The sequence below is a fragment of the Tachypleus tridentatus genome, chromosome 7 (assembly GCF_004210375.1).
Source record: "Tachypleus tridentatus isolate NWPU-2018 chromosome 7, ASM421037v1, whole genome shotgun sequence".
Lineage (NCBI taxonomy): Eukaryota > Metazoa > Arthropoda > Merostomata > Xiphosura > Limulidae > Tachypleus > Tachypleus tridentatus.
This window is the reverse complement of record NC_134831.1, coordinates 15,720,710-15,748,181: the sequence shown is the minus strand read 5'-3', so window position 1 is coordinate 15,748,181 and position 27,472 is coordinate 15,720,710. Positions and strand designations below refer to the sequence as shown.

The following is a 27,472-nucleotide window of genomic DNA, read 5'->3' as shown; positions in this document are numbered from 1 at the left end:
AACAAAATAACATGGGTCGGCATGGCCAGGTGGTTAGGGCGCTCTACTCGTAATTTGAGGGTCTCGGATTTGAATCCCCGTCTCACCAAACATGCTCGCCCCTTCAACCATAGGGGCTTTATAATGTGATGGTCAATCCCACCATTCGTTGATAAAAGATTAGTCCAAGAGCTGGCGGTGGGTGGTGATGACTAGCTGCCTTGCCTTTAGTCTTACACTGTTAAATTAGGAACGGCTAGCGCAGATGACCCTCGTGTAACTTTACGCGAAATTCAAAAACAAACAAGCAAAATAACATTTAAAACCTTAGTTAAATGGCTAGCGTTTCAAATGCTTTGGGTTAAGGACGAGATGCTACTACACACGCTTCAGCTGTGGGTGCGTTATAAAAGTGACAGTCAATTATACAATTCTGTTAAGAGTAGCCGCTTCAGAAAGCAGCCGCTGCCATCTAGTTTCTCTACTCCTGGATCTCATTTTTAAAACATTCAAGATCTTTCTTAACTCATAGGAGTCCTTTTATAGCTTTTTAACCCGTTAAGTACATAAGTAATCTAAGAACAGAATACACTAATAGATAACCACTGTTATTTATAGAATTACTTTAATAGTACTAACAGAAGTTTTCAAAAAGTTAAAATATTAATTTATAGTTGTCACACGTATTTTAATGCAGCATTTGGGAAAAGAATCTGCCTTGGCCCAACTTAAATTGGATTACTTGGATTACATTACGTGGATGTGTTGAAACGCCGTCTCATGAACAGAAAACACGGAACCAGAAGTCTTGGTACATTTGAAACTGTTTTCAAGTGAAGAGGCAATCTATTCGACCATAAGTAAAACAACTGTCGGTGATACATACTAGTGTTAGAGTAAAAAGCAGTGATAAGGCACTGTGCCACTTCCCAGTAACAGAAGCATGAGAGAGATGTCTTCATTGTGAGAAAAATTAACTGTTGCACCAACTATCATCCATTTGAAAGGAAAACACACGCAGTTGCACAAAATGAAACGACAAAATCACGTAAACATTTTATTTATTAGGGGTTTTCTCACAGGATTACTCTTACACGAGTAAAACATGTGTTTGTACATTAACAAATAACAGATTTTAAGTATCACAATTAAAGAAAGTATTAATAGAAAGTATTAATAGAAAATAATAAGTACCATTGATATACAATTACTTTTTCCACTGTTTGAGATACAATTTAATCTGTGGAAACGTGATACCATCTTATATCATAAATAAACGAGTATATCTACTTTACAACAACATAAAACGAAACACAGAACACAACTTTAGCAAGCAAGGTGCTATTTATTAAGAAATAGAGATATATATATATAATTTAAATTGGAAATTAAGACGTCTCATGTTTTTATGTGTTGGCGATTTCATTCATTCGACTATTTTTATTTTCTGGTGCAGTTTTGAAACACTGTGGGTGTGTTTTAGAACTTCAGAAACTGATTTCTAAACAATAAGTAGTTCTGTTTGAACCACGTGCTTTGAAAGAGAGAGGCTAAACATTTATTGATTTTTTGCACAAGTTCACACGTTTTCCTATTCTTACAGCACTTCAATTCGATGGTAAAAATTAAAATTCGTTACCATGTTTTCGTTTTCTACAATAACAATTTTTTGCATCAGATTTTGTCATTATTTTCTATCCATCGATTTAAAAAATATTTTTAGAAACGTACATGTTTGAGTAAATTAGTAATTCGAGCAAAGGTAACTATTTCATCACGTAAAATAAAATGTAGTAATATTCTTAGGGTGTACAACAAGTCCTTGCCATCTTGCTTATAAGTACGCATATTGCACAGTTTGCCATATATGTGATGTTATTGCGACTTATTTAAGGTCACATTTGAGAACAAAATTCTCACAAGAAACAGTGTGCAGGTATAGGTCTTTAAATCACAGTATATATATATATATATATCTATACAATGATATATCATTTTTTAAGTATAACTTTTGCCTTTACGAACGATGATAGAAGCTATTCCTTGCTTAGCAATTACTGAACTTGAAAGAACAATATTGTGTATAAACATCATGTAATCGAGATCAGACATAATAGAGACTTAGTATCAAAACTCAGTTCATTTTCTTTCATCATAGTCTGTATCATCTACATCGTATGTTACTTCCTCATCTTCATAGTTATCGTCATTTTTCTTACTTCGATTCTTGTTTTTGTTTTTGCTCTTCCATTTCCTCTTCCGTTTTTTCCTCTTTTCGCTCTTTCTCCGGGACGTCAGTGGATTCTACGTAAAGTTCATTGTTACGGTCGTAATATAACTCGGAGCTCTCGCAGTCCACTTTGTTCACAAACCGGCACGTGAATGTGGTCTGGTCATACAGAGTATAGTTTGGACACAAAAAGTCAAAACGCCGCCTTCCGAAACACCAATGAAATAACTGAAAAAGACAATAAAACAAACAAACAGGTCACAAGGAGCATTGTGGTTACTCAGTTACTATCAAACCTGTTTATAAACACTAACCGATATCTAAACCTTCTTTTTTAGGAATACAACATATAAACACAAATACATCTATTTTTTAAGAAGGGATAATTCAAGAAAAATCGTTTTTAAGTGCATAAGCGTAAAGCACTAAAACTCCTTCGATTTCCTAGTGCGTGGCGTTTTCGTTACTTAAAATGTATTGAAATAGAAACAGCACCAATAATTCTAAAAAAACTGAAATTATTTTAGCACAAACCAGACTAGTCCTATTTTGCACTAGTCCTATTTCAAACTTGTTGTCATATACCGTAAAAGTTTCTTATGTTGTTATCACATATCCCAGAAGTTTATATTGTTATCATATACCGTAAAAGTTTCTTATGTTGTTATCACATACCCCAGAAGTTTATATTGTTATCATATACCCTAAAAGTTTCTTATGTTGTTATCACATACCCCAGAAGTTTATGTTGTTATCATATGCCCTAAAAGTTTCTTATGTCGTTATCATATACCCTAAAAGTTTTTTATGTTGTTATCACATGCCCTAAACATTTCTTATGTTGTTATCATGCACCCTAAAAGTTTCTTATGTTGTTATCACATACCCTAAACATTTCTTATGTTGTTACCACATACCCTAAACATTTCTTATGTTGTTACCACATACCCTAAACATTTCTTATGTTGTTATCACATACCCCAGAAGTTTATATTGTTATCATATACCCTAAACATTTCTTATGTTGTTATCACGCACCCTAAAAGTTTCTTATGTTGTTATCACATACCCTAAACATTTCTTATGTTGTTACCACATACCCTAAACATTTCTTATGTTGTTATCACATACCTCAGAAGTTTATATTGTTATCATATACCCTAAACATTTCTTATGTTGTTATCACGCACCCTAAAAGTTTCTTATGCTGTTATCATATACCCTAAAAGTTTCTTATGTTGTTATCACATACCCTAAACATTTCTTATGTTGTTATCACGTACCCTAAAATTTTCTTATGTTGTTATCATATATCTTAAAAGTTTATGTTGTTATCACACACTCTAAAAGTGTATTATGTCGTTATCATATGTCCTAACAGTTTCTCATGTTTAGTGATGTGTAAGAATTTGTTAATATATGAAGATAAAATAAAAGACTGTGGAAGATCATTAACAAAGTATTATTTGTTTATTTTTGTTTAAGCTCTTAGCTACAGAACATGCTATATATGTGTTGTGTCAACTGCAGGTATTAAACTCGAAATTCAGCGTTATAACTCCTCAACTTTACTTTTGAGCAACTGGGAAAGAAAAGAAAGTAATATATGAAATAATTTAATTCATACTGAATTAATAATCACGCAAAATATAATTAAAACTACCTTGTATGAATAAGAGTTTTAAATGAATGACCGCTCTTTACTATATGGAATTTCACCAATGGCTACCAAGAATCATTTCAGACCACTCTCTATAAGTAGTTAAGGCACAAATAAAAAGAAATCAAATTGATTAGTTGCAAAAAGTTTTGTTAGGTATGTCGGAAAAGAACAAAAACTAGTGTCAATTACAACATCGTATGGCTTGTTTCCAGCAACAAATTTGTATTGTTTAAAAAGAATATAGTTTATTATCCTTTAAGAAAACGCAAAACCATGAAACTGTATTTTCTCTGGTTTTCAAGTTTTGTCTATAAAATTACTTAATTAGGCTTAGGTAATCACAGTACATTACTAACCCAGACAACGATTCATATACAATCGCCTCAGCTTCCCATAAGTACTTATATTTTCTGTCTTCATGATTATACAAAAGGAAACATTCGCATGGGAACTATTAAGGTAGTTTTTGTTACAGCTTGCCTTTCGAAGAATACGTGTAGCAAGTTCACGTTATAGGCAATATAAAATACGTCGTATTTAAGCTTCTTGTGACAAAAGAACTTATCATTGTATTTCTTCATTACAGCTGCCAAACAAAAAACAAACTACAGTAATATTTCTTTCACATCATCTGTGTATTTACTGAAATATATAGGATATTTTATGTATATTACTTTTTGGAATAGACAAGGTGTTTAATTTCTCATACTTATTGAAACATATTAGATGTTTCATGTGTTTTATTTACCGTAATAGACAAGAATGTTTATGTATGTTACTTATGTTAATAAACAAGGTGTTTAATTTCTCATACTTAATGAAACATACAAGATGTTTCGCGTGTATTACTTAGCGAAATTCACAATATGCCTTACGTATTTTATTTAGACAATAAAATAGACGAAGTGTTTTACGAAACTTGATTGCTTACTACATTGAACTAACTAGTATACTTTATATCTTTATACTATTAGTGCACTGAAATAGAACTGTTTCTTATTGCCATTTCCATTTTCGAACTGTTTCTGCTGTTTAGAAATTGAAGTATTATAAATGTTTATGATATTTAAGATTTTAATAGGTCAGTTTCTTGATGTCATTTTTAATTGCCCTTTACAAGTCGAAATAGACTAATAGTTTTACACGTTTATGTGATTTTACACGTTTGTGTGAAGAAATAGACTAATAGTTTTACACGTTTGTGTGAAGAAATAGACTAATAGTTTTACACGTTTGTGTGAAGAAATAGACTAATAGTTTTACACGTTTGTATGAAGAAATATACTAACAGTTTTACACATTTGTGTAAAGAAATAGACTAGCTGTTTTACACCATTTAAGAATTGAAATAACTTATTAAGTTGTTTTGTGCCATTTATTTGAATTTTGGTTTTCATGTGAAGCCGGATGTGTGGTAAACGGAATTCAATGCTGTCTACGTCAACTTAAAAGTTTAAAATACTTTAACCAAATTATTTGTTTTTCACTTGATTTAATCCATCAGTCAGTTTAATGTTCCATAAAGTGTGTACTTTTTCTTGTTTGCGAAGTTTTATGTGTTTTTTTTCGCAAAACCACATCGGGCTAGCTGCTGAGGAAGTCCACCGAGAAGAAACGAATCCCTGATTTCCAGTTGTAAATCCGTAGAGTTACCGTTGTGTCAGCGGGAGACTTATGAAGGTTACAAACGTGTTTTATACTCCGTCAACAAGATTTAAACTTAATATTAACAAATGTCTGTGAGATACAATTGATATTTAATACAAATATTTCCAAATCAAGGTTTAAGCCCCCGCCAAGATTTTCTTCTGGATTTACAGTTTTGAGCGAGCTATTAAAGTGACACTCACTCCCACTATTCGGTTGAGGGATACCGCGTAGACGGCGGTTTTGGCTGACAAGCTTTTCTCTTTCTCTGGTTACTAGTTCTAGATTACTGGTTTTTTTTTGAATTTCACGTAAAGTAATACAAGGGCTATCTGCGCTAGTCGTTCCTGATGGGTATTCGAATCCGCAACCTTCTAAATTATTGAGGACTGTATCCGAACGTTGAAATTGGGGGCATGGCATCGAGCCCGGCATGGCCAGGTGGTTAGGGAGCTTGACTCGTAATTTGACTGTCGAGAGTTCGAATCCCCACTACACCAAACATACTTGCCGTTTCAGCCGTGGAGACCCTGTAATAGGAAAATCAATCCCACTATTCATTAGTAAAAGAGTAGCCCAAGAGTTGACGGTAGGTGGTGATGACTAGCTGCCTTCCCTCTAGCCGTACACTGCTAAATTAGGAACGACTAGCGCAGATAGACCTTGTGTAACTTTACGCGAAAATTCAAAACAATCAAATAAACAGACATGCCATTTTAACCATTGAAGTCCAAAATGACAAGCGCAGTATAATTGAATAATCACAATAAATAATCCATACCTCTAAGAACTGTCATTTATATAGATAGAGCAATTAATTCATTCTAACTATTTAAATAACTTATTTACTTTTTACAATTAACTCTTAATATTTTTCAAGTTATACTATGATAGGGTTATAAAATATCATATATTTTTGTTTGTTTTTAGAATTTTCATGAGTTATCTGAGCGTAACCACTCTTAGTTTTAAAATTGGTGAACTAAATCAAAGGTATCTTGTCAAAAGTACTCTCAGCCAAATCATGAGATATATGCTAGTCTGGCTGGATATTGGAATTTGACCAATGCAACCAAGATCCCAAAATCAGAAGCTTGCTTACGCTCCAACGGAACAGGAACAAGAAACCCTAAAATCCATAATTACAGCCAACCAGATATGTAGTATCATCTGCTGCAATATTCCTTCCGTTCCATTTGTCTCTTGGAAGAAAAGAAATGGACAAAAACTAAGAGTACTGAATCAGTTTGTTTTTTGAATTTCGCACAAAGCTACTCGAGGGCTATTTGCGCTAGCCGTCCCTAATTTAGCAGTGTAAAATTAGAGGGAAGGCAGCTAGTCATCACTACCCATCGCCAGCTCAGGGGCTACTCTTTTACCAATGAATAGTGTGATTGATCGTAACATTATAACGTCCCCACAGCTGAAAGGGCGAGCATATTTGGTGTGACAGGGATTCGAACCCGCGACCCTCAGGTTACGAGTCAAACGCCTTAACACATCTGGCCATTTCGGGCATACTGAGTCAGTAGTCACGGATTTCATAAATTTAGTTCATATACACTGTAAGCTATTACAGAATTAGAAAAAAAATTATCTAATTGACCAAAGCAGCTGAAATGTCAAGACTCGAAATACGTATAACAGTAGCAGGAATATAATGTACTAACTCGTGATGAGTCTCTGTATGGAAAATAATGTTGAATATGATCTTACCTGACATTTATGGGAAATACTAGCATAGTAGCCATCATGGCGACCCTCACATTTGAAGTCGATGTCTTCTGGCACGCTGATATAAAAAGGGTAGGTAGATAGATCTACGCCATTCAATTCTCTTGGACGGTTGGGGTCTGACAGGTAATCAATATATCTGCCATCTCCACGCGGGGAATAGTGACGACGAGGTTTGTCAGTGATTGGTGTAGTTAATGTAGTAGATGGTGTTTGCGTCGTTTCTGAAGTCGATTGAAGAGAAATTTCATGCGATTTCGTGTAGTCGTTTCCAACAATAACTGGTCTGATTCGAAGAATTGGTCGGCGGAATTTGTTCCGTAGACGGCCTCGACCAAATTGGCGATGTCGTCTTGTAGGAGGAGGTGTTGTAGTGGTTGTGGTAGTTGTTGTTGTTACGAAATGGTCTACGTAGTAGTCGTAATAGTCGTCATCGTAGTAATAATAGTTAGGGGTTTCTGTAGTTGTTCTAACTTGCAGATTCCCTGGTCTTTTCGTGACTGGAGAGTCATAGCCTTGCTTTGGTTGCTTTAGAACGAACTGCGCATCTTCACGCTTGACGAAAGAATAATCAAAATAGTTATCATATGCATAGATACTAAATAGGAAGACATTTACAGTATACAGTAATTCACTAAATATAAAAAACAAATATAATAGTTACAGCGATTTTTATTCTTTCTTCTTTCCTTTCAGACTTGGTCGCGGGTTCGAATCTCCGTCACACCAGATATGCTCGCCCTTTCAGCCGTGAGGACGTTATAATGTGACGGTCAATCTCACTATTCACTGGTAAAAGATTAGCCCAAGAGTTGGCGGTGAGTGGTGATGACCAGCTGCCTTCCCGCTAGTCTTACACTGCTAAATTAGGGACGGCTAGCGCAGATAGCGCTCGTGTAGCTTTGCGCGAAATTCGTAACAAAGAAGCCTTTCAGACTGTAAAAAATTACCCCTTTCCAAAACACTGTTTTATTTTTGTTTACATGTAAATCCAATAAAGAATATATTTAATAGTTACAGCGAATTTTATTGTTTCTTGTTTCCTTCCAGACTGTTTAAAAATTAATTTTTTTCAAAATACCGTTTTAATTCTGTTTATGGGTATATCGAATAAAAACTTTTTGTTTAAAATTAATACAAAACTGTACAATGGGCTTTTTTTGTTTTATTGTTTCTTGTTTCCTTCCAGACTGTTTAAAAATTAATTTTTTTCAAAATACCGTTTTAATTCTGTTTATGGGTATATCGAATAAGAACTTTTTGTTTAAAATTAATACAAAACTGCACAATGGGCTTTTTTTGTTTTATTGTTTCTTGTTTCCTTCCAGACTGTTTAAAAATTAATTTTTTTTTCAAAATACCGTTTTAATTCTGTTTATGGGTATATCGAATAAAAACCTTTTATTTAAAATTAATACAAAACTGTACAATGGGCTTTCTGTATTCTCTCCGCTACGCTTATCGAAACCCGGTTTTTAGCTATGTGAGTCCGTATACATACTGCTGTACCACTGGGGGCTAACTGTTTATTAGTCTAAACTACTGTAAAATGTGGAAATGAACAAGAAATTGTTATAAACTTACGATTATTAATTACAAAATGTAATTTTATCTCAAATTGGTAAAGAAATGACGGAGCCATGAGCTAAGTGTTTGTACTTAAAACACAGCATTGTGGATGGTACCACAACTTTTGTTTTAAATCTCCAATCCTGATTAATGATCAATCGATAAGTTCCCTCTTCTTTTGTGTCATCACTTTCTTTCTCTCTTTTTTATGTACGTTTATGCAAGAAAAAAGTACTAAAATGTTTTTTAGACTGTTTAATAGACAGTGCTTGAGGGAGAAGTACGATTGTATAAGTGTAGTGTAAAGTTTGTTTGTTTGTTTGTTTGTTTTGAATTTCGCGCAAAACTACTCGAGGGCTATCTGCGCTAGCTGTCCCTAATTTAGCAGTGTAAGACTATAGGGAAAGTACCTAGTCATCACCACCCACCGCCAACTCTTAGGCTACTCTTTTACTAACGAATAGTGGAATTGACCGTAACATTTTAACACCCCCACGGCTGAATGGGCAAGCATGTTTGGTGCGACCGAGATTTAAACCCGCAGACCCTCAGATTACGAGTCGAAGGCCTTAACCCATCTGGCCATGCCGAGCTATAGGGTAGAGAAAACAGTTGTTACACACACCAAAGAGGAAGTTTTATCTTGGTGTAAAGAAAACAAAATCACTTTAATGTTAAAACATAAGTAAATACTAACAACTGATAATTAAACGCTCTCTGTTCTGATACATTTCGTGATTTTAATAAGCAATTTAATTAAGTTTTCTGATTGAGAAAAATAAGCACACACATTTCTTATAGTTTTTATTTAAAATAAGCACACACATAGCTTATAGTTTTTATTTAAAATAAGCACATACATAGCTTATAGTTTTTATTTAAAATAAGCACACACATGGCTTATAGTTTTTATTTAAAATAAGCACACACATAGCTTATAAATTTTTTATTTTAAAGTACAATTTTTAGCTCTATCTCTTGGACGATTTGATATTTAATTACCACCGTGACTATTGAGGATTCCCTCTTACCCACTCTAAAATCAATTGCAAAAAATATACCTAATTATTTGATGTCACATAGTGACTTTTAAGTGAATGTATTAAAATGGAGAGCATAAAAGTGTTACCTTTTTCTAAAATGCCAGTTTCTGATTGCTTTACCTTTATTTTACATTGTGAAGTGTTTGTGTTATTGAATGAGCTTACTACTATTTATACTGCAACGTACAGAAACTCCTATTAAGCATTTAATGAAATCATTGGTTGTCAAAAAGCATTGTTTTGTGTTTAGACTTCGCCATTGTTATCGCTTCTGACTCGCTACTGCAGTATATTTTGAAACTTACTTAGACGGTTAGAGTTTATGAAAATTACCAATAAGGTTTCTTTTCATATATATTAATCTTCATGCGTAACAAGTGTCAAGTGAAATAGTGTGGACATCTATCTAAATGCCAGACTTACTTTCAAAACCTATGCACGAAAACATTTTTCGTTTTTACATGAAAATATTAAGTTCTATGTTCATCATTTAATGTTGATACCTACATTTTCATTGAAAATTCTAATTAATGGAAACACTGTACTTCTAACTTTACTACCTTCAACATTTCAGAATAAACTTCAACTCAGTAAGACTCGGGTATAGTTGTCGCTAATTTTGAGCTATTGATTGGAGAGAAGCCAACAATGGTTTCTTTAGCCATAGCTATTAACATTCACCAACTGTATAAAGAAAACCATCACACATACATAGATATACCGTCCTCTGGTGGAACAACAATAAGTTTACAGACCAACGATGCTAAAATCCACAGGTCGGTTACCCGCATTAGACCCAGCAGATAACACATTTTGTTACAGGTGGGAACAAGACATATATATTATAAAAACGAGCTTCTATTCGTTTTATAGCTCCATTGTGAACTGAATAATAAATATTGAAAATATTGTAGATGTTATGTTTCCAATGCGACATTTTAACAAATTTATATTACATAACTACATAGATAGATTTTGTTTATAAAAGCCATCTTTATTATTTTAACATAGCACCGAAAATTATTGGAAAAAACTGGTGCGAGTGAGTTGATTTTCTAGAAACCTAACATAATTTATTTTTTTGTCAAGACTTATTATTATTATTACATTTTACTCTGTAGAAGTTATGATAAAACAGCTTAAGGAAATCATAAGTAAATTACAATTTATTCAAAATGAATATCTTTATTACTTTCCTGATATCTCATTATATTTGTCAGTCTCGTTTTAAATATATGTCGATATATTAAAATAATTAACCTGATATTGGCTAGGGTCAGTTTTTGAGTTTCGTTCCCTTTGTCTGCAGAAGGTACTTTATCATAAACTTATAATAAAGCTATAACAAACGTTGTTTTTTCGGAAATAGCCATTTTCAATCCCATCAGTAAGTCTCAGAAAACAGTATTCTATTAGTAAGATCATTTTAAGTGAAATGTAATTGAAATTGTTCAATCAGTACAAAAAAGACACAATAAAATGTAAAATAAACCAAACTAACAGTTATCCCTTATGTAATGCCAAGCTATCATTTCCTATCGAGATATAAATGATTTGTTAGATTTGGAATATAAAAAGTCAGCGGTAAAACACAACAGCGGTAAAAAATATCCTAAAAATATCATTATCAATCAATACGAAATAATGTTTTGTCACTGTAATTCATTTTTTCAGTGAACTCTCAGGGATAAATGGATGTCAAAGTATAGAAACTTCTTCCATATATTATCTTACACAATATATTACATACTGTCTCGTTCACAGATTTATGTTTATAAATACGTATTTTTTTTATTCTCAGATGTTAAGTTGTAAAAACAGTTACGTATAAAGTTTGGTACAATTTTGGGCACATCATTCAAAATAAGGCTAATGTGCATTTCTAATTGAATTACCTGTTTAAGATGAACAGTTAATAGAGAGAGATTTTCACACTTACCACATGTTGAGAAACACAGTCCGGAGAGAGTAAACTTACTGGAAAAAAATTATATTAGTTTCACTACTAAAATCTTGAGGAATTAGTGATACTTATCAAACTTATCCTACAAACATTAATGACTGAATAAATTCAACGTTTATAAGATTCAACGTTAGGACTCCAAGTTGGTTTATCTATTGTTATATTGTTTTTAGGTAAAATTCTGCTTTGAATCTTTAATCATCCAAGGTTGTGTAAACAACAACAAACTAAATTACTGAATATGTATACATATTTTAATCTATAAAAAGTATTTGGCTTCCTAGTTCTATAGTTCTATAGTTCTTTGAAACTCGTACAAAATTTCACATTATTCCCTTTTTAGTAACTGAAAAGTTAAAATCTTGTTAAATTTCTACTATTTGATTTTAAATTAAACATATGAAAAGACTCACCATTGATATTGGTAAATGACAAAAATGTATAACATGATAAATGATCCATGAGCAAGTCTATATCCATTTAGAAAAAGAAACATTCTCATTTCTTACACATATTATGTTCATTTGTCACATACAACATATGTATTCGTGTGGTGCCTACTCATTAAGAACAGAGAGCAAATTCTAAATAAAAACATATATTTCAACTGTTTCTAATTGTATTATATTCACATTTTTATTTTGTACATTTGAGATAATACTATTATATGTAAAAGCGAGGGAAATTGAATACCTGATTTTAGCGTTGTTAAGATACTAATAAAAATTGAATTGTTTTAGTACTAGCCTAAGTTAAACCTTTTATTAAACGTGACGAACAAATTTTACAATCAACGTGAAGTTTCTATAAAAATCTAAGAAAAACATCAAATTGCATGCGCTATTTTCTTTAGCTGAAACCTAGTCAAGGATTTAAAATATGTTACATATTTCTAACTGAAGCATATTACATGTTAGTATAAATCAAAGTAGCACTTCTGACTCGAAATGAACAATAATAGAGACGGAAGCTCTAATTATGTGTACGTTTGCATTCAAATGGAAAAATCGGTGAATGGACACAGGTAACTCGTAAACAGTTGTGAAAGTGAAATTTGTTCTTTGTCTGGACCTAAAACGTGTCCACTTTGTTGTAATGATGCCACTGCTGATATATCGTTCTGTCCTTTTGATCAATTAATATTAAGTGTTTTCGTGTTCAGTTACTGTTGAGGCTCATTAAAAGTCCTAATTGACAAAGTTGCTTCAATAGAACTCTTCTGATTGATGCAATGCGTTTGAGAGGTCCATCTACATTTGTTCTGAAGGTTTTCCACTATGTAAGGGAATTAATCATCGCGTGCTAGGAATGAGATATTTTTAGTGTTTCATTAATTGGTATATTCAAATACTGTGTAATATTTTTTAATTATAAAAGTTATATTATATTTAATTAATCATTCCTTTCCATTCTAATTTGATATTCTATTCCTTTTTACTGAGCCTGATGAGCGTGGAAAGGTATCAGTTATGTCTCACGACAGCTGGTATAAGTATTAACACTTTTACCAAAATAAAGCAGAGAGCACTGTTTCGGCCTTCTTAGGTCATCTTCAGGTTAACAAAGAGAGAGTTTGCAACTGACTGTTGTCGGACATATGTTTTATGGACAAGAGTGCAAAGGCATTGTTTTTATCTGCTTTTAGAATTTTAATGTTGTTGTATTGTTTTAGGTTGCTAATAAAATTAATATCTTTTCGTGCGAGGTTGTTTTTTTGGTTTTCTTTTCTGTAAAATTATGTTGATGGTTTTGTGTGAAAATTCTTTGAAAAAGTTGTTTAAGATACTATGTTGAGGTGTTTCGGGGAAATAGATGTTTTAAGTTCTACATGGAAAGATAGGTTGTGGATGGAATTGTTTTCGAATTTGTCTTCTTTCTGGTGGTTGTTTGTATGTGTGTGTAGAATGCATCACTAGTCTGCTAGTCAGGTCTTTCAGGCAGGCTTTCATTTCGATGGATGGAATATTTCTAAGTGTTATTGTGAAATTGAGTCCTTTGTTGAGTAAATGTATCACTCTTTGCTTAACTGCTGGTCGAATCTGTTAATTAGGAGGTTGGTTGACGATCAACCACACAAACCGAAAACAAAACAACGAAAAAAAATCACCACAAAGTTTTTTGTTTTTTTTTAATTTCGCACAAAGCTACATGAAGGCTATCTGCGCTAGCCGTCCCTAATTTAGCAATGTAAGACTAGAGAGAAGGCAGCTAGTCATCACCACCCACCGCCAACTCTGAGGCTACTCTTTTACCAACGAATAGTGGGATTGACCGTCACATTATAACGCCCCACGGCTGAAAGGGCAAGCATGTTTGGCGCGACGGGGATGCGAACTCGCGACCCTCAGATTACGAGTCGTAAACCTTAACACGCTTGGCCATGCCGGTCCCCACCAGAAAGAAGACAACTTTGATAACAACTCCATCAACAACCAACAACTTATATTTCCAGGAATAATTGAAAACATCTATTTTCCTGAAACACCTCAAAATAGTATCTTAAACAACTTCTTTCAAAAACATTTCACACAAAGCTATCAACATAATTTCACAGAAAAGAAAACTAAAAAAAAATAATCTCACATGAAAAGATATTAATTCTATAAACAACTTAAAACAAGATAACGACATCAAAATTCTAAAAGCAGATAAAGGCAATGCTATAGTTAAAATGAACACATATGAACTTCTTGTCAGATACAAACGAATTTAAACTACTAAACACAACTCCAACAAAAACACATGAAAACCAATTAAACAAAATACTACTACAAATGAAAAAACAACACAAAATCAGAAAACATTTATTCTCACCTTCGAAAGACCGAGTCACGCACACCACAATTATACAACAGCCCTAAACCTCACAAACCTGATTGTCCACTACGACCCATAAAGTCAACCTGTAAATCATTTAACTGCAACCTAGGTAAATATATAGCGTGGGCATTTTCTAAATATGTAACATCAGCAGGGTCCTTTTTCAAAGATTCTTTCAACTTTAAATATATTCTTAATCAGCTAAACCATAAAGCCTTAATGGTCAGTTTTGATGTAATCTCCCTCTTTACAGAAGTCCTAACCACTGAAGCCTGCAAGGTAGCTTTAGAGCTTTATATCCATGACCACAACCCACTGATGCACACCCGTAGCAACCATTTAGCAACCCTTACAGAATTAACTACCACCAAAAGTAACTTTATGTTCAATAACCAAAACTATCTAGAAATAAATGGCCAAAGTATGGTAGTCTCGTGTCACCAGTTCTAGCCAACATTTTTGTGACACAGATTGAATCGCAAGCGATCAATTCAGCCTTACATCTACCATTATACTGGTACAGGTATGTTGATGATACAATTGCTGGATTCACATCTACAGAACACATACTTAGTTTTCTTAATCACGTTAACTCGATACACCATAACATTAAGTTCACCTGTGAACAGGAAAAAACTAAACAAATAGCATTTCTTAACCTCAAGATCACAAGAACCGATACACAATTCAAAACAAAAATCCACAGAAAAATCACCCATGCTGGACTATACATTTACTGGTACTCAGCACATAAAACAAAACAAAAACTCAACATATTAAGAAACTAAATAAACTTAGCCACAAAACTATGTTCACCTGATAAAATTAACGATGAAATAAACAAAATAAAACAACACTTCATCAACATCAACAAATTTCATCCATAAACCGTGGAAAAAATTATACGTAAACACTTAAATCAACTAATTAACAAACAATAATAAAATCCAAGAAACTGCCGCATACAAAATATTCTGACATCAGCGGAAAAATAACCAACATTTGAAAGAAAACTTATAACAAAACACAACACTTCAGTAAACACCAAACATATTCAAAAATCAAGGTACACAACTAAAGACTATACTATGTAAGAACTACACTGACAAACACAACACCAACATTATTTATAAAATACAATACAATAACTGCCACAATTTGTATATTAGAGAAACAAGCAGAAAAACGGAAACCAGATTCAAATAACACAAAAAAAATACTTTCACATGTTTTTGAACATTGTAATTCAAATAAACACAACATAACCATAGAAAACACCCATATACTAAGTAGGGAAACAAATATAAACAAATGCAAAATCAAAGAAGATTTTATACAAGAACTAAAACCAAAATTAAACCAACATAAGGGAACACCTTTATACCTATACTAATTAATAATCTAACATCTAGCTGCAACGCCTTCTACAATCAGTACTGGTTATACTCTCGTCCCTAAAACTTGTGCCCAGCAAGGGTTAATTGAAAACTTTCTCTTTGCTAACCTGAAGATGACCTAAGAACGTCGAAACGTTGTTCTCTGCTGGTTCAACATGGCCAGGTGGTGAAAGGGCTCGACTAGTAATCCGAGGGTTGCGGGTTCAAATTCTCATCACACCAAACATGCTCGCCCTTTCAGCCGTGGGGGCGTTATAATGTTTCAGTCACTCCCACTAGTCGTTGGTAAAAGAGTAGTACAAAAGTTGGCGGTGGGTGGTGATGACTAGCTGCCTTTCCTCTAGTCTTACACTGCTAAATTAGGGACAGATAGCTCTCGTGTAGTTTTGCGCGAAATTCAACAAAACAAACGTGTAATCTGCTTTGTTTTGGTAAAAGTTTTAATATCCATACCAGCCGTCTTGGGCCCGGCATGGCCAAGTGTGTTAAGGCGTTCGACTCGTAATCCGAGAGTCGCGGGATCGAATTCCGCTCGCACCAAACATGCTCGCCCTTTCAGCCGTGGGAGCGTTATAATGTCACGGTCACTCCCACTAGTCGTTGGGAAAGAATAGTACAAGAGTTGGCGGTGGGTGGTGATGATTAGCTGCCTTCCCTCTAGTCTTACACTGCTAAATTAGGAACGGCTAGCGCAGATAGATCTCGAGTAGCTTTGCACAAAATTAAAAAAAACAAAAAAACCAGCCGTCTTGAGATACATTTTTACTTCAAGCTAGTTTCTCGTCATCACGAAAGTATAAATAAATTCAGTAACATTATTTTTCAAAATTACATTAAAAATGTTAGACATATATAAATAGAATGGTTTTACAATGATTTCATAAAATAATGTATTATAAAGACGGCTGGTATGAGTATTTCAACTTTAATTCGAATAAACTACAGAACAGCGTTGCTAACTCTTTTTGTTTACCCGAAGATGACCTAAGAAGGTTGTTCCGTACTTTATTTTAATTAAAGCTGAAATACCCATACCAGCCATCTTTAGAATACCTTTTTTACTTCAAGTGTGTTTCTCGTCATCATAATTTTATAAAACAGTCGTTTCGGCGAAACGCTTTGAAACTATTTTATTACCCACATTACTACTATGGTTACTAGGAAACAGGAAGGACAGTTTACTACATTTTCTTTGAAAACAAAAGAGAATAATAACCTACAAAATGTGGGCCAGGAGAGAGCAGCAGAGGGTCGTTTCCTTACTTAATGTAGCTGAGAAGTTTCGTTGCTCCAAACAGCTTAAGGCAGTTGCTTGTTCGAGGAAAATGTGTAATTGAGATTGAGAGGTTGAATAGCTTGCGTGCTATAAATTAGTCAGAATTTAAAAGTAACAATAATACAGCTTTCATCTGTTCGTTAGAACTCCTAAACATTCCCTTTTAGCCTGAATGGTTTTCGTTTTTTGTTCTGTAAATCTCATACAATGTGAATCAACACATTAATAAAGTAGCTATTGGTATTTAAGAAGGTAATTTATTACGATCCGAATTTCAGTAATTGTTACATGTTATATATTATGGCAAGGTTATTAGGTGATAACCTAATAAGCTTCGTTGTTTAGATATCTGTTACAAGTGTTTACGACACCTTTTATTTTACTGTTATTTACATGATCAAGGTTATACATATGAAATGATTCCATTATGAGGTAACTTTCAGTGGCACAGCGGGATGTTTGACGACTTATAACGCTAGAAATCGTGTTTCGATACCCGTGGTGAGTACAGCACAGAGAGCTCTTTCTGTAGCTTTTATACTTAACAAGAAAACAAAGGAGCATCATGATTTAAGGTGACAATGTTCTGGTTTATATAACATACTCTAATGTTTAAAATAGTTTATTTACATGGAAGTCATAAAATTTTCAACCATCCAATATGATGTTATCTCATAATAACAATGATGTCAACTATTGATTACTTATCTGTAGCAGATTTTTGTTGCTTCGCGAACTTTGACAGGTATATATTTTCGATAGTCTTCCAAATAAAATGATGTCATTTAGTTAACCTTAAGTACTATTATAGCTTGGTTGTCCTTCGAAAGAAAATGTCATTTGGTTAACCTTAAATACAAGAATAACTTGGTTATCCTTCAAAAGAAAATGATGTCATTTGGTTAACCTGAAATACTAATATAACTTGGTTATTCCTCCAAAGAAGACATCATTTGGTTAGCGTTAATTACTAGTATAATTTGATTATCCTTTAAAAGAAAATGATGTCATTTAGTTAGCCTTAAATATTAGTATAATTTGGTTATCCTTCCAAAGATGATGATATAATTTATGTAGTTAACCTTAGATACTAGATTAACTTGGTTAGCTTTTAAAAGAACATATTATTTGATTAGTCTTCAAAAAAACTACCATTACTAGGTTTGCCTTCAAATTATTATGGTATTATTCGGTTAGCTTTCAAAATAAACTTGTAAGTGTTCGTTAGATTACAAAAGAATCAGTACCATTTGCGTAGCTTTCAAAAGAAACGTTTCTATCAAGTAAACAAACTGTTTTCATTGTGAATCAACTGGAAACTGGAATGTTGTTGATATTTAGAAATAACTTAACACTGAAGTATCAACATACTCTAAACACCAGTTAGCCCAACTATTTTACTTATAATCAGTTTTCACATGTACAAACTTTCTAATACATCATTCCATAAAGTTTTATTTAGTTGTTTTTTTTTACCAGTGTTTATACATAATGCAAATAGAAACACAGCAATAACCATTATGCAAAATTCCGAACTATAGCTACTGTATAATATGAAAAGAAAGGAAAGTTTTTTTTTCATTTCTTACAACCGAAAGAAATGCTTAATCTTTACATAAATTTGGTAATATTAATCGTGACGATTTCGAAGTCTATTTATGAATTTTACGAATAGGCTAGGCCCGGATTGACCAGGTGGTTAAGACGCTTGACCCGTAATCTGAGAGTCGGGGGCTCGAATTCCCGTCACATCAAAGATGCTCATCCTGTCAGCCGTGAGGGCATTATAATGTTACGGCCAATCTCACTATTCGTTGATAAAAGAATTACCCAAGAGTTGACGGTGGGTGGAGGTAACTAGCTGCCTTCCCTCTAGTCTTACACTGCTAAATTAGGGACGGCTAGCGCAGATAGTCCTTGTGTAGCTCTGCGCGAAATTCAAAACAAACCAAACAAACGAATAGGTTACCAATTCTGCGCACTAAGCTAGCAAGACTTACGTCTGTGTAAATCTTACTATTTTATAGAAAAGAAGATTTGAGATATTAGCTCTGAGAAACCACATAATTATTGAACTTAAAATTCAAATTTCGTAGAATTTATTCTTATAAATAAACTATTGAAATTACAAATAAAAAATATTATGTTCGTAAGCAAAAAAGCGTTTTCAGTTCTACTTTATATTTTCTTCAAAAAAATCAATTATGTTACAAATTAACGTGGAAAGCAGTTCAACCGTGGACATCTATTTCGAGAATTAGTTGACCTAGAAACAAATACATTTCTTTCAAACGCAGTTATAAATATATATACACTTACTGTTTAAAAATCAATTCATTTTGAAACCCACATTTTGTACAGTTTTTCCTGATGAAAAGGGTCTACAAAAACGTAAATTGACCGCATTTATTTTTTAAAAAAAAAACCCATAAGAGAACTTGATAAACAGTTTATTTTAAAAGCTAACTCCAGACGAGGTAGAAGACAATGTATAACCGCACGAATCATGAGCTCTGGTGACGAACATCACGTAATACACAACGGAAACGTATAGTATGTAAAAGATGTAGATGCTGTGTTTTAACAGGATACTATAATATGTAAATGATGTAGATGCTGTGTTTTAACAGGATACTATAATATATAAAGGATGTAGATGCTGTGTTTTAATAGGATACTATAATATATAAAGGATGTAGATGCTGTGTTTTAATAGGATACTATAATATATAAAGGATGTAGATGCTGTGTTTTAACAGGATACTACAATATATAAAAGATGTAGATGCTGTGTTTTAACAGGATACTACAATATGTAAAGTATGTAGATGCTGTGTTTTAACAGAATACTATAATATGTAAAGGATGTAGGTGCTGTGTTTAACAGAATACTATAATATGTAAAGGATGTAGATGCTGTATTTTAAATTATAATAAATAAATAGTGTCGACTCTGTGTTTTAGCTGTATATATATAATATACAATAGATGTGCAAACTGTGTTTTAATATGAGACTGCAATGCATAAATGGTGTCGTTTCTGAGTTTTTAGTAGGTAATGTGTAATATATAAAGGATGTACACGCTGTGTTTTAGCAAGATATTATAGTATACAAACCATGTTAACGCTGTGTTTTAACAGGAAGTGTATCATGTATGAAGATCATACACGCGTAGTTTTAACAGGAGACGTATAATACATGGAGGATACACCCAGTGTGTTATATACATATAGAAAAACGTACTACACATATGTAGGTTGCGCACGTTGTTCTTAACATGGCCACTCTCTGTCATCGTAATATGACTGATAACTGTCATGCGGTAACTATAAAACACATCTTCTCACTTATATTTATTAATTACACTGAAGTACTCTTAATGCAATTCTTTAATTATTGCTAATTAAAATTTTAGGAACCAAACTGATGATATCGTTGGTCGTTATATATTGTGAGAAAATCCATGCAGACTTACATATGTTGTCGATAGGGATTGTCCCAGTAGCAGATCGTACACAATATTAATTAGCCATCATGCATATGAAAGCCTGATCAACACGTTGTAAAACGAGTGTGTTAAACTATCCATCTTGACAGCTGTGAATACCAAAAAGCTTATTATAAAATAGGACAGTCTCTAGTGGTATGTCATTTGAAAGTAAAATGTTGAAAAGATAGAATTTTTATACTTGTATAGACCTCACACGGCGGTGAGACCAGAACACGTAATAACCATACATGCACGAGCAGTTAATTCCATAAGATAAACCTTTGAACATTTTCCAGTCCTATCTTATCCTGGTGATTATTTGATAACTTTTTACTTCTAGTTTGGTATTCATGTTCTCCTTAAGCCTAAGCAACGTATTCAAATTTGCTTCAACATAACGAAAATCGATTGATTTTATTCCACTAGTATATATGGAAAACAAATTCTAATAGCTCAGATACTGATTTTTGAAGAAGCATCGGCGAGTAATATAAAATAGAAGTTCAATGTTACTGGGATCTGTTAGTATCTATAACAAATTAGGTTACAGAATACAATAAATAAATTGTTTGTTTGTTTGGGAATTTCGCACAAAGCTACTCGAGGGCTATCTGTGCTAGCCGTCCCTAATTTAACAGTGTAAGACTAGAGGGAAGGCAGCAAGTCATTACCACCCACCGCCAACTCTTGGGCTACTCTTTTACCAACGAATAGTGGGATTGACCGCACATTATACACCCCCACGGCTGGGAGGGTGAGAATGCTTAGCGCGAACCCGCGACCCTCGGATTACGAGTCGCACGCATTACGCGCTAGACCATGCCGGGCCCAATAAATAAATACAAACATAAACAATAAATTATTTGATATAAACCTACAATTAGTGACGCTAGAACTTTGTTCGAGTTCACATCATAGATGAATGGTTTTTCTTATGTTTGACTCATGTAGTTTATATCTTTGTTCGGGTTCAGATTATAGATGGATAATTTTTTTCATGTTTGACTCATGTTGTTTATATCTTTGTTCGGGTCCATATTATAAGTTTTTATACTTTTTAATTTTTCTGATACAAATTATTCAGTGCAAAAATGAAACACTGTTTAAAGATAAAGTTAACACCAGTGGCAGTAAAACTCGGAGCTACATTTTCCTATTCTTTGGTTAACCCTAAAGTTCCAGTTGTTCTCTGGTGTTAAGAAGGATAAATAACATTGGCATTATACTAACTGCTTTGCGACTAAAAGAAATCTCGTCTCACCAGAAAACAATATTTTGATTGTGTCTTTAGAGAATTTTCGGTATAAATGGCTCACGTGGAAACTGTTCTGGTGTTACGAATGAGACGTATATCACAAGTTATAGTTCGAAACAATATTATGTAACTTGAATATGCGGAGAAATATTGAGGGTGTTTTTGACTCACATTATTAAAGATTTCCATATAGTGTCATTAATGTGTCAGTGCCGAACACATTGCGACAGTATATAAGGTTGTAACTCTTTTTTTATTCTACTGCCTGCGAGACAAACGTAATTCAAACTTTAGGTCATCTTCGTACATATAACGCGAATTCCGTTCATCCAAGTCTGAACATGTACCTAACTTCGACCTTGTGTAAACCGGTCTTAAAGACGATGCTGTGAGCCAGGGACAGTGCTGTTATTTAAAATATAGGTGAACGAACATTATATGAAGGGCATTAGGTAATAACCAAGGGCACGCTTCTTTCAGAGATTCGTTACCTTGGTGATTAATGAATTCGAAAATACATCGATTGAAATCAAAACGTTCCGGATATGGCTAAAGACTGACACGTTGAATTAACCAACTAGTTTGTGTATAAGCGACTTTTCTACTCGTTATTCGAAAAGCCCTAATATTGTATTAAACGTAACTCTGAAAACAAAGAACTGTCGGAAATGTTTATGTCCCAAAACGTTTCATAGATATCTGGAGACACAGAAAGGAACTATTTTATCGCCATCTCTTTGGTATTTTATGTCTCTATATAACACCCTTGTAAACATTTAAAACCTACACTAGCACACAGTCGTTAAAGGCAACTGGTAACAAGGCAATAACTCAGTTCTGCTGTAAAAGTCGTAGCACACTTTGTCCCCAGTATAGAGTTTTCTGAAAGAGAATTATGCCACGCGATTTTTTTTCTCACTCGGTTATTCTTAAGTATTTCACGAGATACATTTTACGATGCATTCTTACCGGTATTTGCGACGTGAAGTTAATGTAAATAGAGTATTATTACACTGAATGCAGGTATTTAATACTATCACTCGTGTTCCGTGTACAGTAGCTTTTATTTTATGCGTGTTTGTGTACAAAGACACGTTCTGCCTTAAGACCAGTTCTGTAATATAGTTGGAATAGTTGTGTCATTTTTCGTCACGCAAATAGTAAATAAAAACCTTGATTATTTTTTATGTTATCGTCTTAATTTCACTATATCTCTCTTTGCCAAAATAATCTGATCAGATTTAGGTATTTTGATCAACAGTTGATCTGTACGGCTGATTATCGTCAATGTTGTGCGTGTGTAAAAACAGAATACACTTGACTTAAGTAAGAGCTTAGTAAGTGTATCTAACAATAATATATCGATAGTTATATATGAATATATGAGTGTGTATATAGGAATAGTGGTACTAAATATATCTTGTCATGAACATACGTATATGTATGTAGATATATATGTAGATACATGCGTTATGTATAAATTTTCAGTCTTTGATGCTGTACGTCAGAAAATGGTTAATTCACAAGAATGATGACAAAAATATTTTTAATGTTTACATACTAACATGAAACTTTCAACAAGTACTGCCACTTCCTATCTTTTAACAATTCTGGTCTTGTGAACTATTCATAATTGAAAACGAATAGGCTACTATTGTATCAACACTGTCTACAGGTAGGCTAATAATTATCAACAGTTTCTTTAAGTGGCCTTAAAGAATACTAGTAGTGTCTACAGTTACATTACAATGATATCAATAATGTTAGTTAGGCTAGCGTAGTATCAAATATTAAATCAGCGGTGTTTGTACCTTGTCTAAGATGAAAACATATCTGTAGGTAGCCTAACTAGTATTAACAGTGATTGGATGTGGGCTAGTTATAAGGTATCAACAGTGTCTGTAAGTTGATTAACATGATGTCAACATTGTCGGTAGATAGGGACTGACATGATATTAACAGTATCTGTGGGTAGGCTAATATGGTATCAACGGTAACCATAGGTATATTAACATGAAAATAATAGTATCTGTAGGAACATCAGTATTGTTACAACAGTGCTCATTAACAACATCCTTTATGTGTTAGTAACATCTGACAACTTCAGGGTCATTAACAGTCGATTATCTTAGTAAGTAAAATCCCTTTATATGCTCGCCCTTTTAGCAGTGGGGGCGTTATAAAGTGACGGACAATCTCACTATTCGCTGCTAAAAGAGTAACCCAAGAGTTGGAAGTGGTTGGTGATGACTAGCTGCCTTCCCTTCAGTCTTACACTACTAAATTAGGGACGGCTAACGCAGATAGCCCTCGAGTAGCTTTGCGCAGAATTTAAAAAACAATCAAACAATGCATTTAAAAATAAATATCGTTTTTAGGATATATTTTTCTTTAACTGAAATCAAATATAAAACTCCAGATATTGTTTCATTATATGTAAAAGGTGTTTTGTGTCTTAGGTATAAGTTTAGGTACGTGTTCGCCCAGTACACGTCTTGAATTTGAATGAACCATGCATACATAGTTAAAAAATATTCAATGCGGACATAAGGTGTTTTATGAGTTCTTCATACGAAATCAATCGCTCTGTTAATGTTAATGTTGCAGGGTGACTGACTGGCTACGAGAAGGTCGTGAACTGTTTTATTAGATATCGCAACGCATGCAGTTTCTCAATCAGTCTGCGGTGGTCTGTAAAGTTAAATAAAAATCATTGAAACTGCCTATATACCTATAATTTAGCATTTTATTGTCGTTTATTTACGTTCCTGTAAATAATGAAGCATTCTTGTCGCAAAAATTCTAAAGTTATTTAGTAAATAAAACAGTTGGTACACAAAACTTATTCTACAACAACATCCCACTCTTTACAACCATAATTGTTTTTTCGTTTTTAGAAAAGATCTGTACCTATCTCAAGGAATGGTATATATTTATATTAAACCAGATGTCGCTTAAGATGTTAAATATTGGTTGTATTCAGAAGTTGAATACATATTTAGTCGCAACGAAATACAGTTTGAATGCCTACCTGTATACAAAAGCGTGACAAGAAGAAGCCGGATATAAACGGTGTCGATAAACATGGCAGATGTTTGGAAGACCTACTGGTAAAAGAGACTATTTAAACTAGGTCTGTATTTAATCTAGGTCTGTACATGGCTGTACGATGATCCAAAGGTTTAGACTTGCATATGAAGCCAGACATGCGCATCTTACGATTGGTGTTTTTCTCTTGACCTAGATTCCTTTCACTGAGAACTAGCTTGTTATTACCAGGGTTTGTTTCTGTTATCCTGTTATCAAAAATAATAACACACGGTACACTTGGTTGATCGTATATGTTATGAAGTAATATATGAGATTTTTTTTTAGGCTAAAGATTTCGTGGAGTTAATGCACAGAAGTGAGGAGTCAAATAAAACTGTTGCCATTAGGCCTAGTAGAGTGTAATGGCTGTATTGGAAACTATACGTCTTTGACCCGCCTAATATCTGTACGAAAGGATTTAGACCTTGACAATGAACCGTGAAGAAAATTATATTAGATTATAGTTATAAAATATTCTATTGTTGTTTTTCAACAAGATTAGCAATGTGTGAAATGTCTAGTCCTTGACAAAACAAAATATCAATGAACTTGAAAGGATCAATTGACTAATCGAGGTTAATTACATATTGGGAAAGAAATGCACTAAGAAAGGTTTAGATTGTTGCTATTTATCGAATTTTTCCCGTTTATTGACATGAATGAAAAAAAAACAACTTAACGTGAAATATATCAAACCAATGGTTCACTATTAATTCTCCTCACTCATCAATCTAATTCGCAAATATTTAGTGGAAATGTTTTTCTGATATTTCCGAGTGTTAGACGTGATTCTGATGGTGTTTGTGCTCAGACTGTGAATCCAAGGACTCCAGCTCGTTACTAAAAAAAAGTTGGTCTGTACTTCAGGGCTATGAGTGTGTTATAAGAACGACAGTCAAACCCAACTATTCGGTCAGATATGAATTGACTGTAAGTACTGTTGACTGCACTACTACTATGGATATTGATTATTGTTTTCAATCTAGTCTCAGCTCAAAATTAGGGTTGGCAATGTTTAGCTTTATATGTAGCTTTTCCAGAAATTTTTTAAACGAAGAAATTGATTCTCGACAACTGAATTCTTGTTACTGGATTCGGCATGGTTAGGTGGTTAGGGTACTGGACTAGAATTCTGAGGGTCGTGGGTTCAAATATCCGTCACATTAAACATGCTCGCCCTTACAGCCGTGGAGACGTTATAATGTTACAATCAATCACACTATGCGTTGGTAAAAGAGTGATCCAAGAGTTGGCAGTAGATGGTGATGACTAGATGCCTTCCCTCTAGTCTCACACTACTAAATTAGGGACAGATAGTCTAGATAGCTTTTTTTTTAGCTTTGCGCGAAATTCAAAAAACAAAAAAACTTTTTCTACAGGGTGAGCGTGGCCTAGTGGTTGGCGTATCTGTAGATTCGTGATCCATGGCCCGGGCCTGTTATGATCTGGCAGTTAGGGAGTCCCATCACCGTAAATGCTCTTTCAAACATGAGAACAGTTCAATGTGATGATCAGTCTCACTATTCACTGGTAAGAGTACCCCGAATATAAATTAGTTCTCTTTTCTGTTGCCAATCTCTTAAAAATTACGAACGACTGGCGCAGGCAGCTCTTTATTAATTTTGCACGAAATTCAACCAACAACCAAAGAAACATGTTCTGATGCCGCAAAAAGTGTGTCGCACTTAGAGTTCTTAGTTGCATTACAAGAGTGATGACCAAATCCACCCATTCGGTTAAAGTAGCACCACAGCTGAAGATATGTCTTATTTACTAGCCACGTTTTCTATAGCCTATCAGTTCAAAATGAGAGACAATTTTGTACATAAGTGCTCTCGTGCAACGTTGCGCAAACATTTTAAAACAAGAAAAACCCTTCATTCGATACTTCTTAGATGGGATTTTATTTTTCAACAAGAATATGCTCTCAGAGTGAGGTTTTAGGAATGGAAGTAGCAGCAATAAATCTTAACGTGAATATAAATTTAATGAATAGCTGATATTGAGGTTAATGCTGATTCGATATCTGAAAGGAATGTTGCCCAAATGACATTTAACAACGAGAACTGCCTACTTCTTTCGTAGAAGATATTCAATCAAATAACAAGAAGTTTGAATTAACAATGGGAACTATATTTTGATTTAGCTAAATGGGAAGACAGAGAATCAACCAGGAGAAATGAGTAATCCTAAATAACACGAATAAACGGAACGGACAAAACTATACCAGGAATTATCGATAAGAAATTCATTTTGGCTTTAAGAAACGAGCACTACTCCTGCTTAGAGAAGCTGCAGTAATAACAAAATCTTT

The 27,472-nt window shown here is 33.7% G+C and overlaps 1 protein-coding gene across 1 annotated transcript; it reads right to left on the bottom strand.

Moving 5' to 3' along the window:
- Positions 1-1,023: 1,023 nt before the first annotated feature.
- On the bottom strand, positions 1,024-25,282 carry LOC143255191 (uncharacterized). The gene is made up of 4 exons (XM_076510460.1): positions 25,100-25,282; positions 11,805-11,842; positions 7,236-7,808; positions 1,024-2,437 (listed from the first exon to the last, which is right to left on the bottom strand). The coding sequence occupies exons 1-4, from the start codon at positions 25,152-25,154 to the stop codon at positions 2,195-2,197; spliced, it is 909 nt and encodes a 302-aa protein (XP_076366575.1). The 5' UTR covers positions 25,155-25,282; the 3' UTR covers positions 1,024-2,194.
- Positions 25,283-27,472: the final 2,190 nt, after the last annotated feature.